Source organism: Apodemus sylvaticus, chromosome 10 (assembly GCF_947179515.1).
Source record: "Apodemus sylvaticus chromosome 10, mApoSyl1.1, whole genome shotgun sequence".
NCBI classification, from domain to species: domain Eukaryota; kingdom Metazoa; phylum Chordata; class Mammalia; order Rodentia; family Muridae; genus Apodemus; species Apodemus sylvaticus.
The window spans coordinates 1,908,867-1,924,117 of NC_067481.1; the positions used below are offsets into that span (position 1 = coordinate 1,908,867).

Consider the following 15,251-nt stretch of genomic DNA (forward strand, 5'->3'; position numbering starts at 1 on the left):
GAAACTATTTTTTTTTTTTTTTGAGACAAGTTCTCAAGTAGCTTGTGCTGTCTTTCAGCTCCTGGACTTAAAGGGAACCGTGGAGTATACATGGAGCTCCAGTGACTACAGGCAGAGGCAGTACGATTGCTGAAAGTTCAAGGCTAGGCTGTTCTACATAGTGAATTTCAAAACAATATAGGGCTACAGAAAGAGAGCACCTGGGCGGCCAGGGGAGATTGCCTCAGAGACAAGACAGAAAGAACCAAGCCACCTGCCTCTCTCAGGTACTGGGGTACAAGGGAATTCTGCCATACCAGCAAGCCTTCTAAATGATACCCGTCTTCCATTGTTTGAGACAGGGTTTCTCTGTGTAACCCTGGCTTTACTGGAACTTGCTGTGTAGACCTGGGTGGCCACACATGGATCCAACTGCCTCTATCTCCTGACTACTGGATTGAAGGTGTGTGCCACCACTGTCTCGCTAATTCTTTTGTCTCTGGTTCCAAATGATGGTTTCTTGGTTTGTTTTTTGAGACAGGGTTTCTCTTTATAGCCCTGGCTGTCCTGGAACTCACTCTGTAGACCAGGCTGGCCTCGAACTCAGAAATCCACCTGCCTCTGCCTCCCAAGTGCTGGGATCAAGGCATGTACCACCACTGCCAGCAGCACAAGGCAGGTACAAAAACATTGGGAGACAGCAGGGGATATGGAGCACTTTCTATCGTACCTAAGTGTGGGAATGTATACGGGCACTTCAAATAGGCAGAGAAAAAGACTATGCACCTAGCCAAGCTGCTGCCAGACTACATACGCTTCAAGAGCAGATTCATTGCCCTCCTAGGCCTGTAAAGTCATCCCATATACATGTGAAGGTTTCCCAGTGAGCACAACCGCAATCTGACACCCTCTCTTCCTGCACTGAATGGAATTGGTGCACAGAGGACTTGGTCTTCAAGGTAAGAAACTCACACTAGGTAAGAGAAGTTCTTAGTAGGAAAGGTAATACATGTCCTTATTTACAATGTCGCAAAAGAAGCAAGGGCCAGGCAGTAGTGGCACACAACTTTGATGCCAGCACTCTGAGGAGGCAGAGAAATTGAGTTCGAGGCCAGGCTGGTGTCTATCGAGTGAGCTCCAGGGCTACACAGAGAAACCCTGTCTTGAAAAACTAAAAGCAAAATAAAACATCAAAATACAAAACCATATACGATATTTCTGAGAGCAGTATAGTATTAGTCAATCTATATACTTAAGATTTGGGTGTTTCCCTTTTCTAATGACCCCTGACTATCAGGATAGTTTTTGTAGTGGGAAGCGAAAAATGAAGTGCTAGAATGAGTGAGCACTACGGGGTGGGGGCGGAGAGCAGGTCCGGTGCTGACAGCCTTTGAGCAGTAAAGAAAAAGGATGGACTGAACGTCGACAGGGACTGCTCAATGCTTAACGACAGCACTCAGTAGGTTAGGGCAGATTTTTAAATACTTCCTAAGTTCGAGGCTAGCCTGTATACAGAATGAGTTCTAAGTCACAAAGGGATAGACACAAAGCAGATGATTCTGGAAAAGGAAGTCCAACCGAGACAAAATGTGAATTTCGTAGGCAATAGAAAGGCTGACTTGCAGAAGCCAAACCGCTTTATTATTCAACCCAACGAACCCAAGTGCCATTTCAACATGTAGTCACTATAAAGTGGACCGGCGTACTGCTTTCACCACTTCCCCAGCGGGCTTCCGCAGAGGTCTCCGGCACCGCATTCCGGTGGACAGGAGCCTCGGACAAGCAACGGGCACCCGAGAAACGCGCCCGCAGCCTGTGGAGACGCCCGGCAGCAACCGCGACGCCCGCTGACGCGTGAGAGCGCCTGCCGCCGAGAAAAGCACAACCCACGAACCTCGGCGTCCATCACCCAGGACCTGGGCAGGGACTGCACGAGCCGCACGCGCGCCGGAAGTGGCATTCCGGACTTCCCGGCGGGGGCTCGGGGGCGGTGCCAGTACGGAGACGCGGTCCAGTCAGAATGCAACACGAGGGGCTTCGGAGGCGCAGGCGTAGCTCCGCCCAAGGGCCTGGGACTCCGCCCACTGCCACGTTCGACGGAGAATCGGGCTGGGTACGCGCATCTCTCGGCCAATCAGGAGCCACACGGCCGGGCAGCGAAAAGCAGTGGCCATTCCAGACGCGTGGAAGGTGTGGAAAAAGTCTCCAGTCAGAAGTCCAGAAAGAGAAAGTTCGCCTCCGCCAGCGAATCAGACGCTGGGGCACATAGGGTTTGTGCGTGCGCGCGCGCACTGTGGCCAATCCGAGGCAAGAACTGAAAGGCCTCCGGGTCTTTTTCGATTTGGTGGCCCAGCCTTGAGTGGGTGTCCAGTCCTCGCAGGGCAAAGGCGGGCCTCTCAGCTCCTCGGCCAATCGACGGGCACTACACGGCGCATGCGCACGGCGGCTGACGCGCGCAGCGAGGGGGAGGCGTGGGCGCGTCCCCGGCCCAGGATTTATAAAGGCGAGGTCTGGATCGACGCGCGCTCTCGTCGCTTTTCCTGTCCCGGCGGCGCCAACCCGACTGCCCCGCCCGCTGCCGACGTCCGACATGCTGAGCCGTGCTTTGCTGTGCCTGGCCCTGGCCTGGGCGGCTAGGGTGGGCGCCGACGCCCTGGAGGAGGAGGACAACGTCCTAGTGTTGAAGAAGAGCAACTTCGCGGAGGCGCTGGCGGCGCACAACTACCTGCTGGTGGAGTTCTGTGAGTGCGCCGTGGGCCTGGCCGGGCGGGCAGGGCCCCCTGTCCACGGACTACCCTGGACCGCCCTCGGCGGCACCCAACACTGCCCTGCGCGGCCAGCCCCTCTTGAGTACGGTGGCCCGTAGCCCTCAGCTTGCCCCATGGAGCACGGGCTGGCCGGTCTCGAGCTGTACCTCGCGGGAGCACCTACTGTAAGGTTCTCTGCTTCCAGTTTTTCCAAGAGCATCCTTCCTACCCAGAGTGGAAGTCGTCGTAGTCAGGGCTCCTTGAGGGTGACCGCGGGGTTGAGAATCAAGAAGGTGTCTTTGTGCACGACGTCCACATGGCCAGAACCTTCTGTTAGCGGGGGAAACTGAATGGCTTGTGTGAGCAGTTAGCAATTCCGAGAGAGTAGATCCAACACTATTTACTATGCCCACTCTACCTGTAACCTGCCGTATTCTCCTTACCGGGAAGCAAGCCAGATCCTAAGCCTTTACTTCTACTTACAAATATGTGAACTCCAACACAGCTGTCAGGCTGCCTTGACAGATTGTCACATTCCCACACTTAGAAAGTACAGCTTTGGATCGATTGGCAACTGGGCACGTTCTTGCTAGGTATAGTGCCGGGCCAGCAACCTTTTAACTTTTCCTACTTTTTGAGTGGTAAATCCTGGGGATACCCTGACCCTGAATGCTGGGGGGGGGGGGCAGTAGAAAGTTACAAGTCACGATTATTTTGCAGTGCTGGTGGTCACAGGGCAAAGTAAGGATTAAGATTGGTTTGTCACTCGTGGCCTCTGTCCTGATATTGCCCAAGAGCACCAGCTATCAGTGCAGTCTCTTGTATGCGTTAAGAGGGGTTATCTTGGTGTGCTGATAAGGTTTTTATGAAAGGAAGTACAAAGGGAAGAAACAGACTGGATGGAGGACTGCCTTCTAGTATCCTGGTTTCTTTTACAGATGCCCCATGGTGTGGTCACTGCAAAGCTCTGGCCCCGGAGTATGCCAAAGCTGCTGCGAAACTCAAGGCAGAAGGCTCTGAGATTCGACTAGCAAAGGTGGATGCCACAGAAGAGTCTGACCTGGCCCAGCAGTATGGTGTCCGTGGCTACCCCACAATCAAGTTCTTCAAGAATGGAGACACAGCCTCCCCAAAGGAATATACAGGTGTGACCCTAGCACTGACCTTTAATGACTACGTAGGCTTTCAGAGCAAACCAGGAGTATGTCTTAGAGGTAGGGAACCTTTGCGGAGGCTTAGGGAGGCCCTGTTCTCAAATGGGTTCTATATCAACTCTTGCAACTGGGAGCTACAGAGAGGAAGTTCCCCCTTTGGAGTACTTTACAGGAAGTGTCACATCTGTGCTGATCTCCTGAATAGCCTGCTGACTGACTAGGGCTTATCTGGTGATTGACCAATGAGGAGGAGGAGGCATGTGTTCCGCTGCACACACGGGGCTTCGAACTATTGGTGCTTCCAGGAATGCAGTGCTTCCAGATAGTGTAGGCGTGACACTTGGGTGACAGCTTTGTAGCTGTCACTCACAGTGTGTCAGTACCAGGCCAGGCATTCACGATCCTCCCTGCGCCTCTCCCTTTGGGACCCTTTCATAGTTACAGCATTCTAGTTGTTGGTAACTGATGCAGGGCTTCCGTCGTTTACCCATCCACCGCTTAAGGAATTTTCATGGAGGCTGGACCTTGATAGAGGCAATTAGTTACTACTTAGCAAAAGACTTGGATCTCAGCCAGATGGGGTGGCACAGACCTTTAATCCTAGCCTTTGGAAGGCAGAGGCTGGTGGATCTCTAGTTTGAGACTAGCCTGGTATATAGATCAACAACACGCACTTATTCATACACACTTAAACATATGTCATATATAGTATCTGTATCTCCCCATGAGCAGCAGTATGAGTTAGCCATCTCCCTAGGCTATCTGTGATTTTTTTTTTTTAAGGTTTATTTATTATATGTAAGTACACTGTAGCTGTCTTCAGACAATCCAGAAGAGGGCATCATATCTCATTATGGTTGTGAGTCACCATGTGGATGCTGGGATTTGAACTCAGGACCTTCAGAAGAGCTCTTAACCACTGAGCCATCTCTCCAGCCCCTCTGTGATCCTTTTTACATGGCTTCACTTTTGGAATAGAAAGTTCCTGTCCACCAGGCGGAGGTGGCGCATGCCTTTAGTTCCATTACTTGGGAAGCAGGCAGAACTCATGAGGCCAGCCTGCTCTGTAGATCAAGTTTCGAGACAGCCAAAGCTGCACAGAAAACCCTATCAATTTAAAAAAAAAAAAGAGAGAAAGTTCTTTTCCCAGAACTTGGTTTATTAACTCATGCTTACGATCATTACATGGGAAGCAGAGGTGTATTCCAAGTGTGAGGCCATCCTGGTGTGGGATCTAAGCCATCCAGGTCTGCAGTCAGGCCCCATCTGAGGAGTATGCAGTTGGTCGGTAGAGCACTTAACCTAGCGTGTATGAAGCACTGAATAGTCATGACCTCTCCACAAACTGGGTGTGATGATGTTGTGTTTACTTGTGTTTTATGTATGTGTGTGTGTGCACACCTGAAGCATAGAGTATATTTGTTTATCTTGGTTGTGTTCTGCCAGAAGAGTATGTTGGATCCCCTAGAACTCAAGTTACAGGTGGTTGTGGGCCACCTAGTGTAGATGCTGGCAACCAAACCCAGGGCTTTTTAGAAGAGCAGCGAGTGTTCTTAAACAACTGAGCCATCTCGCCAGCCCTGTCTCCAATCAAAAATTTAAATGAGAAAAATAAAAGTTAAGGTTTTTTTTCCCTTAGCCAAGTAGTAGTGGCACACTTTTTTAATCCCAGCAACTCACGAGGCAGGTGGAGCTCTTGAGTTCAAGGCCAGACCAAGCTCCAGGACAGCCGGGGCTATACAGAGATACCCTGTCTCAAAAAAGAAAAGAAGGCCAGGTGGTGGTGGCGCAAGCCTTTAATCCCAGCACTTGGGAGGCAGAGGTAGGCAGATTTCTGAGTTCCAGGACAGCCTGGTCTACAGAGTGAGTTCTAGGACAGCCAGGGCTACACAGAGAAATCCTGTCTCCAAAAAAAAAAAAAGTTTTTTTTTTTAAATGACCACAATTACTTTGATATTCAGCTAGCCTCTGGGGTTTCTGAGTGAGCCGTGTCTTGTTTGGAAACTGGCACTGAGCTGTAGAATCCTGGTAAGTCCAATATTAGACATGCCTTGATTAGTCCAAAAGGCCCAGTCCAGGAGGAGGGCGTCGTCTATCAGCCTCTCCCTTAAGGAGGGAGCAGGCTCACTCTCCTCACACCGTGTCTGCTTTGACTAGCACTCAAGCACACACTATTTTTCCAGTTCCTATCCAGCTAGGAAGTGGGTAGGGCAAGGTGCAGACAGGAACACCTGGCCCACCTGTGGTGTCAGAGTCAAGTCAGTCCTGTTCTGGGGCAGCAGAGCTAGCGCTGAGGTTGACTAACCCCACATCTCCAGGGGCGTAGCCTTGTGTGAGTGCTGTAGGAGTCCCTGCACTGGACAAACATTGGTGTTGAAGGAAATGTAGACAGTGCAAGCAGACTGGGGAGAAATGCCTAGCGAGCAGGCCATGTTTTCAGATGTGCGCACTTTCCTGATGAGTCCCACGCCAGGCTCTTCTGGGATCCAGAGGCTTTACCAGTTCTATAGGAGAGTATTTTGCTCTAGGCAAAATATTCTGCATATGCTGACCTATCTTGAGCCTCATGGGCACAGCTCAGAAGAGAGAAGTCCTGGCAGGATGGGTGATACCCTGTTTGACAGGAGCTTGCATTTGTTTGGGGTATAGCTGGCAGGGAAGCTGACGACATTGTGAACTGGCTGAAGAAGCGCACAGGCCCAGCAGCCACAGCCCTGTCTGACACTGCAGCTGCAGAGTCCTTGGTGGACTCGAGCGAAGTGACGGTCATCGGTTTCTTCAAGGTAGAGCTTTAGAATCCCATTTGGTCTGTCTGCTGTCATTACAGAGGGAGGGGTCCCGCACTGCTTAGGGTTGGCCACCTCTGTTTTCCCTTCCTCTTCCAGAATGTAGAGTCAGATTCTGCCAAGCAGTTCTTGCTAGCAGCAGAAGCTATTGATGATATACCTTTTGGAATAACGTCCAACAGTGGTGTGTTCTCCAAGTACCAGCTGGACAAGGATGGGGTGGTCCTCTTTAAGAAGGTGAGTGGCCCTTGGGCAGTTCACATGTTGGGCTACAGGGGTGGTGTTGACTGCTTATAATGGGAGGGGCCACGCTGGGCTGATGGGATGACTAGTGAGCAAGGACCTCTGCTACATCTCTTTGGAGTTGTGCTATGGCAACCACTTCACACTGTGGCCTTGGAACAGCTTCCTTGACCACTGACATACGGGGTCTCCTGAACAGTCCAAGGTGGTAGTTATGGCAAGGTAGAGTCTTACCCTGTAGCTCAGGCTAGCCTTGAGTTCACTGTGTAGCCCAGGGTGGCCTTCACTCATGGCAGGTCTCCTGCCTCCATCCCTCCAGTGCTGGAATTACAGATCTGAGCCACATACCTGACCTTAAACATTCTTTTTTTTTTTTCTTTTAAATTTTATGTGCATTTGTGTGTGGGGTGCCGTATCCCCTGGAACTGGAGTTATAGACAGTTGTGAGCTGCTCTGTAGATAGGGGGATTGAATTGGGATCCCTTGGAAGAACAGCTGTCACTTTTAGCCACTGAGCCATCTCTCCATTATTTTTTTTAAAGATTTATTTATTAGCTGGGCTTGGTAGAGCACGCCTGTAATCCCAGTACTTAGGAGGTAGAAGCAGGCGGATTTCCGAGTTCGAGGCCAGCCTGGTCTACAGGGTGAGTTCCAGGACAGCTACACAGAGAAACCCTGTCTTGGAAAAAAACCAAAAACCAAAAATAATAATAATAATAATTTATTATTATTACAATGAAGTACACTGTCGCTGTATTCAGACATACCAGAAGAAGGCATCAGATCTCATTACGGATGGTTGTGAGCCACCGTGTGGGTGCTGGGATTTGAACTCAGGACCTCTGGAAAAGCAGTCAGTGCTCTTAACCGCTGAGCCATCTCTCCAGCCCCCATCTCTTCATTTTCTTTTTCTTCTTCTTTTTTTTTTTTTCTGAGACAGGGCTTCTCTGTATAGTCCTGGTTGAACTGGAACTCACTCTGTAGACCAGGCTGGTCTCGAATTTAGAAATCTGCCTGCCTCTGCCTCCCAGAGAGCTGGAATTACAGGCGTGCGCCACCACCGCCCGGCCCATCTCTCCATTTTTAAGTTCCTAGTCTAGTGGTATTATTTCCACAATGCCAGGGAAGCCCTTGTAGGACTTTTTCCTCAGCCTCGCTCCACAAGAGCTCCCGAGCCTTTGGGTGTGTGACCTGTGCTAACTCCCCTAAACTCCTGTAGACTGCAGTCCTTTTGTCACTCTTCTGTAGGCACCATGTCCTTCCTGTCACAGGAACTAAGCAGACTCCAGTGCTGCTGAGGGGCCACGGGCTGCTTTGGCTTTTGTCCCGAGAGGCAAGGTGATACCCACTGGTGGTTTTGCAGTTCAGCTGTACCTAGATGGGGATTAAGTCCCAGCGGTGGTGGGGCACAACTTTGATCCTAGCTCCTAGGCAGAGGCAAGCAGATCTCTGAGTTGGAGGTTAGCCTGATCTGTTGTGCTAGTTCTAGGCAGTCAGAGAGGACTACACAGAGAAACCCTGTCTTGAAACAAAAGCAAACAAAAAACCAAAAAGATAAGAGTTCCTTAGAGACTCTCACGTCAGCCAGGTAGGGTGTGTAGACTGTTGAGGACAGATGATACACAGCTAAGAGGGTCTGACTGGATGGAGCCGTATTAGCCTAGTGCCTGACAGCGATCTGTGTCTTTCTGCCTTGTCTGTCTGTCTGTCAGTCTCTGAAAAGGTTTCACCAGTTTGAGGTTGAATGAATTTGGAGGTGAAAAATAGTTCAGACATCTGCCCGGGACACGGGAACACCTCCTCAGCTGGTAGCAGTGCTTTTGGCTGGTGTCTTCACCCACCAGAGGACCTAATGAGAGCAGAACTGCTACATTATTAGATGACTTGCTACATTCCACATTCCTCCAGAGATTTTAAGGTATCTTATCTGATGTGAGGTAGGAGAAAGGTCTGGATGAAGTCTTAACAGAGCAAAAGCTCTTTTGGGTTTTAGAAAAATTCATTCAAGTCAGGGTATTGTTTGGTTCTTGGGTGGTTTTTTTCATCTTCTCAAAGATAAACTCTTCTAATAGATATATGTTTGAGTATTTGGCCCATATGTCTGGTGAACTGTATGTATTCCTGATGCCTGCAGAGGCCAGCAGAAGACATTAAATACCCCGGGGCTGGAGTTACAGACTCCAGGCTGGAGTTACAGATGACAGTTGCGGTCTGGGATGCAGGTGCTGGAGCCTGACCCTCTGGTCCTCTGTAAAAGCACTCAGTCCTTTATTCACTGAGCCCCCCCTACACACACACACACACACACACACACACACTTTTTTTTTTTCTAGGCAGGATGTTGTGTAGCCTGGGCTAGTTTTAACTCTGTAGCTGAGACTGCCCCCCTTGAAGTTCTGATCTTCCTCTCCTGAGTGTATAAACACATTCAGTAGTTTTGGGTTTCTTTGTTTGTTTTGAGTTATAGTCTTTCTCTGGTCTAGTCTGGCTTCCTACTGTTCTTCCTTTGGGATATTAGCTCTACCTGCTAAATCAGCTGGGTTTTCCTCTCTGCCTTAGGGAACTCTGAGGTAGACTAACAGGGCTAGATAAGTTCCCCAGTGAGGCCGAGCCAGCCAGCTATGGGGTGAGGTCAGCGGCTACTTTGTGTTCTGCCTGAAGGATGACATACAACCTGGGTTGAGGACAGAGCTGTAGAACCAGGGAAGTCATCCAAGGCCGCTTGCATATTGTCTGTCATGATCTGGTGGGGCTGCTGTTTGTTTGTACCAGAGACAGTTTTGGCTTCTGGATGAGATTTTCAAGCCAGGCTTCTTTGCAGCAGCTCACACTGTATGAGAGCTGTTTTTTACCACAGTAGACTAAAGAAATACTGTGTGACTATATTGCCAGGAGGATGGCAGGCCAAACCAGGTAGTCAGTTCTGCATGCTGCCCTCCGGTGGGAGGTGGCAGGAGCCGGAGCCACGTGGGTGGTGATGGTAACTCCCCAGCATACCTGAATACTCAGCTTCCACGTGGGTGGTGATGGTAACTCCCCAGCATACCTGAATACTCAGCTTCCAGATAGCCTCATGCATTCCATTCTGTGTTCATTGTGGCTGGTGAGGGGAAGATGGTATAGAAGCCTGTACCTGTAGGCTCAGTCGGAATATAAGGGCACAACAGGCTCATTCCTGGCTGTAACCTGCTGTGAGTATTCCTCACCCCCCCAGGCCCATGCCCCATCCACCTGCTCACCCCCCCTATGGTTTTTACTTGTGTGTGTGTTTGTGTATCTGTTTATGGGTGTGTGCTCACAAGTACTAGAAGACAGCTTTAGATCCCCTGGAACTGCAGTTACAGGCAACTGTGAAGTGCATGGTGTGGTGCTGAGAGGGTCACTGTGCTCCTGGAAGAGCTGTGCGTACTGTGGTGGCCCCTGCCTCCTCCTGACCTTTGGGGAGGTGTAGTAGAACATGGCCATTGAGAAAGATGAGCAGTCAGCACGCACATCCTTGCATCGAAGTGTATTAGCTCAGAAGTGTTTGGAATAAGCTGTGTATTGTAGTACATGTCTATAATCCTAGCACTCAACATGCTGAGGCAGGAGGATCACAAGTTTGAGGTCAGATTGGAATACAGGATAAGACCCTATCTCTAGAAACAAAAACAAAACAAAACAAAAAAATCCAAATTAGCCAAAAAAGCTGGGCATGGAATGGGAGGCCTTTGAGGCCAACCAAGGTTACATACATGGTGAGATTGGAAAACAGTAGTTATTCCGGTATCTAACAGGAACAGGCTTTTACCCCTCGTCCTTCCTAAACCATACAGTGTAACAGCTAATTGTATTTACTGTGTTATTAATTGTCATCAGCCAGTTTTTTTGTTTGTTTTTGTTGTTGTGTTTTGTTTTTTGAGACAGGATTTCTCTGTGTGGCCCTGGCTGTTCTAGAACTCACTCTGTAGGCCAGGCTGGCCTCAAACTGAGGTCCTCTAGATGAGCAGCCAGTGCTCTTAACCACGGAGCCATCTCCAGCCATCTTTGTTTTTCTGCACAGTAGTTTTATCTAGCAGGTAGCTAGAGGGTCTGGATCCGTCATCATTGTTGCCCTGACTCCAACCTCATCCTTAGGAGGATCATATTATGTGAGCCACTATTTTTTGAAACAAGTACCTAGCTTCTCAACATCTAGCTCTGGAGATTCCTGCTCTGTTCAGTAAGAGCATGAAGCCTCTGTAGTGATGTTGGCTGCCTTGGCCTGGCAGAGACGACATTAACTCAAGCCTGTGCAGTTCAGTCAGAGCAGCAGCAGGACCGTGAGCCACCAGGCATGAGGTGTGAACCTGCCACTAGCTTGTGGACAAGGTGGTGGGTGTATCCAGTTTAGGCTGTTGGGATGGTCACTGTTCTGAATGGCTGAATGGCCCACAAAGCTCACAGCCCCTCTTCTGCCCATAGTTTGATGAAGGCCGCAACAACTTTGAGGGTGAGATCACCAAGGAGAAGCTGCTGGACTTCATCAAGCACAACCAGCTGCCGTTGGTCATTGAGTTCACTGAACAGGTGGGCCTCTGAGGTAGAGTGGGAGGGCCCTGGGCCACTGGGGAGAAGGTCTAAGAACAGACAGGTAATTGCTACTTGTTCCACAGACAGCTCCAAAGATTTTTGGAGGTGAAATCAAGACACACATTCTGCTGTTCCTGCCCAAGAGCGTGTCTGACTACGATGGCAAGTTGAGCAACTTCAAGAAAGCGGCTGAGGGCTTCAAGGGCAAGGTGGGCTGCCTTAGGACACTGGGTTCTTTCACAGGTACTAGAAGTCTGCTGGTCCTCTGTAGGGCTGCCCACGAGGGTCCGTGGTGTGGGTGTCTACTGGGCCAGCCCTGTTGGCTAGCAAATACTTGTTACTCTAATTAAGCAACCTCAGACTCAAGATATACAGAGCTGTTTCAAGGGTGCGAGCATATGTCCAGAAGTTGTCTGAATGTGTCTTTTCTCCCCCAAGATCCTGTTTATCTTCATTGATAGCGATCACACTGACAACCAGCGCATACTTGAGTTCTTTGGCCTGAAGAAGGAGGAGTGTCCGGCAGTGCGGCTAATTACCCTAGAGGAAGAGATGACCAAGTACAAACCAGAGTCAGATGAGCTGACGGCTGAGAAAATCACAGAATTTTGCCACCGCTTCCTGGAGGGAAAGATCAAGGTGTGGGCCTGGGTTGTAGTAATACAGTTAAGCTTATAGAGTAGGTGCTACCCGTGGGATCCAGTGTCTGTGCTTCCTACACTATCTCCTTCAGACTCTGAAGATGTTAACACAAGTTCCTTAGCCTGGTGCCTCTGATGTTTTGAGGGCTCTGTCTCTGTCCTTGTAATGTGCAGGGTCAGGGGGAGACAACCATCGACAGACTCCGTCCTGGTGTGCTAGCCTAGGGTAGCTTCCAGGCCACTAGGACACTTGCTCTGTAGTTTAGTTGGTCAGCATTGAAGACTCAGCCTTCTCTTTAACCAGATTCCTGGCAACATCACCTCTGGTTTCTGGAGTACAGTGTGTCTTAGCTATGCCAGGATTGGCGCATGGTGCGATTGTACCTAACTGTACTTTCTTTCTCCATTCTAGCCCCACCTGATGAGCCAAGAACTGCCTGAAGACTGGGACAAACAGCCAGTAAAAGTGCTAGTTGGGAAAAACTTTGAAGAGGTTGCTTTTGATGAGAAGAAGAACGTGTTTGTTGAATTCTGTAAGTGAGGGTCTCTGGGTTCCCAGCTTGGTCTCATGGGGGCTCGCAGCTTACAGACATCTGCAGTATCTGTCCAGGGTGGGCCTCAGCACTGCTTTCTTTCAGATGCCCCTTGGTGTGGTCACTGCAAGCAGCTGGCCCCCATCTGGGATAAGCTGGGAGAGACATACAAGGATCATGAGAATATCATCATTGCTAAGATGGACTCAACAGCCAACGAGGTGGAAGCTGTCAAAGTGCATAGCTTTCCCACGCTGAAGTTCTTCCCAGCAAGTGCAGACAGAACGGTGCGTTTTCACCCGCTGGGCTGGTGGGCAGACAGTTCTTCAGATACTCCTGCTGTGCAGCGGGTGCTGCTGTCTGTGCCCGGCCCAGTTCAACCCTCTTTACTCCCTCCTGCAGGTCATTGATTACAACGGTGAGCGGACACTGGACGGATTTAAGAAGTTCTTGGAGAGCGGTGGCCAGGATGGAGCAGGGGACGATGATGTGAGTGGCCAGCTCTGGGTCCTGGGGAGGCCAGCTCTGGGTCCTGGGGAGGCCAGCTCAGGCCTGGACTTAGAGACTTGGGTGGCACAACTGTGACCCTAGACTTTGCCATTGGTTGGAAAGAAGTGCTCTACGGTTACCACTTGTCTAAGTGTTACAGGGATGTTAAAGGTGCCTTTCAAAGCCATCCTACAGGGTTCTCTGTATCCCTGCTGTCTTGGAACTCTGTAGACCAGGCTGGTCTCAAATTGACAGATCCACCTGCTCTCCTGAGTGCTGGAATCAGGGTTGTACACCACCACTGCCCGGCTGATACCTGCTAGTGTGTACTTAAACTTCTGGCCAATTGGCTATTGTTTGCTCTGTGGGTGCCACATACTAGTTACTGTGTGCGATGCTCTGTTAGCCCTGGACTAGAGAGTGGACGTGGGCTGCCTCTCAGTAGACCTGCACCTGGAGAGCTCAGCTTGTGGCCATTGCTATGGTGTTGCTGATATGGAGGAAGCAGAAGGCAGCTCAGGGTTTGACAGGGTAGGACTTGAGGGCATGTGTCCTTGAGGTCTACCTAGAAACCCTGTTGAAGCAAGAGGTATACTGGCCCCAAGGGATCTATCGGGGAGTAGAGTAGGTGTTGCCTCCTGTTGCAAGGCACTGCCACACACAGCCTGGGAAAGTAACCAACAGCTACTGTGCTTCAGCTTCAGCCTGTGCCGGGCCTGTCCCTGCCAGGTTCCTAGAACCATGCCTAGTTGGAAGGTGGATTTAGTTGGGGTTCCTGACAGGAGGACTTGCTGTGTCTTACCTTACACACAGAAGCCTCATGCCTTACTATACTCAGAACTTCCATCAGCCAAGCCACTGTTGGTGATGGTGACCAGACCCTTTCTGGCCCACCAGTCGTTAGTGTGAGTGCTGATTTCACTGAGGGCAGCCGTGGTGCGGCTTTGGTCCTTTAACTGGCCCTTCCTGCATCCAGGACCTGGACCTAGAAGAAGCTTTAGAGCCAGACATGGAGGAAGACGATGATCAGAAAGCTGTGAAGGATGAACTGTAGTGCAGAAGCCAGATCTCGGCGCCTGAACCCAAAACCTCGGTGGGCCACGCTCCCAGCAGCCCACATCTCCGGAGCCTGAGCCTCACCCCAGGAGGGAGCGCCATCAGAACCCAGGGAATCTCTCTGAAGCCACACTCATCTGGCACACGTACACTTAAACCTGTCTCTTCTTTTGTTGCTTTTCAATTTTGGAAAGGGATCTCTGTCCAGCCAGCCCATCTGAAGGGCAGCCTTTTGTTTTAATTGGTGGTGTACTTTTTTGTATGTGGATTTTGTCCCAAGTGCTTGCTAAAATGTTTGGGAATCTCACACTGGTAATGTCTTTCCTGTTAGAGAGGTTTATGCTATCACTTCAAATTTCATCTGTGAGATGTTTCATCTTTTATCCATTTCCTGATGTCCAGACACTTGTCCCACCATGGCAGCCCTCCCTGAGACTCCTTCCTGCCCTGTGTAGGAGGTGTGGCTCACTCTCCACCTTGTACTAGTGTTGCCATGGTAGCATGGCTTTGTAGTTTGCGTTTACCCTGGGGATTTCTGCATCCTGTCAGAGGGTGGGTCCCCATGTGTGGAAGAGACAGTGTGGCTTGCCGCCAGGCCACAGTCAGGCCTGGACAGCTCGCACTCTCCTCAGGCCAGGACTGCCGACCAGCCGGCTGTGGGACATTACTCTGTGGCTGCTGGATTCTTTTCCAGCGTGGCCTGTGGCCTGTGGCCTGTGTGAGGCAGAACTGGGGCCCTTGATTCCCAGACTGGGAGTCAGCCAAGGACACTGAGGCTGAATGAAATGCCCATTCTTACGGCATTTCTACCATGATATTGGAATTGAACTCATTGGCTAAATAAAGTTGAAATTTTACTACCCATTGTCACCTCTGCTTTATATCTCTGAGCCAAAGGAGCTGAGCTGAGATTCTGCCACCAAAAGGGACAATGTGCACCTGCCATGCATGCTGTCACACATGTGTCTTGCACAATAACCTTAAATTCAGGATTGAGCCTCGAGAAGGTATACCGTCTAGAAGTCCAGAGACCAGGCATGCAACTCTCCAAGAAAAAAAAAATCTCGAGTGT

General features: G+C 50.2%; 1 protein-coding gene across 1 annotated transcript; it reads left to right on the plus strand.

Moving 5' to 3' along the window:
* Window positions 1-2,470: 2,470 nt before the first annotated feature.
* P4hb (prolyl 4-hydroxylase subunit beta) lies at window positions 2,471-15,039 on the plus strand. Its single transcript, XM_052195064.1, has 11 exons — window positions 2,471-2,720; window positions 3,665-3,871; window positions 6,530-6,663; window positions 6,766-6,903; window positions 11,353-11,457; window positions 11,544-11,669; window positions 11,899-12,099; window positions 12,514-12,634; window positions 12,740-12,921; window positions 13,037-13,123; window positions 14,100-15,039. The coding sequence occupies exons 1-11, from the start codon at window positions 2,570-2,572 to the stop codon at window positions 14,175-14,177; spliced, it is 1,530 nt and encodes a 509-aa protein (XP_052051024.1). The 5' UTR covers window positions 2,471-2,569; the 3' UTR covers window positions 14,178-15,039.
* The last annotated feature ends 212 nt before the right edge of the window (window positions 15,040-15,251 follow it).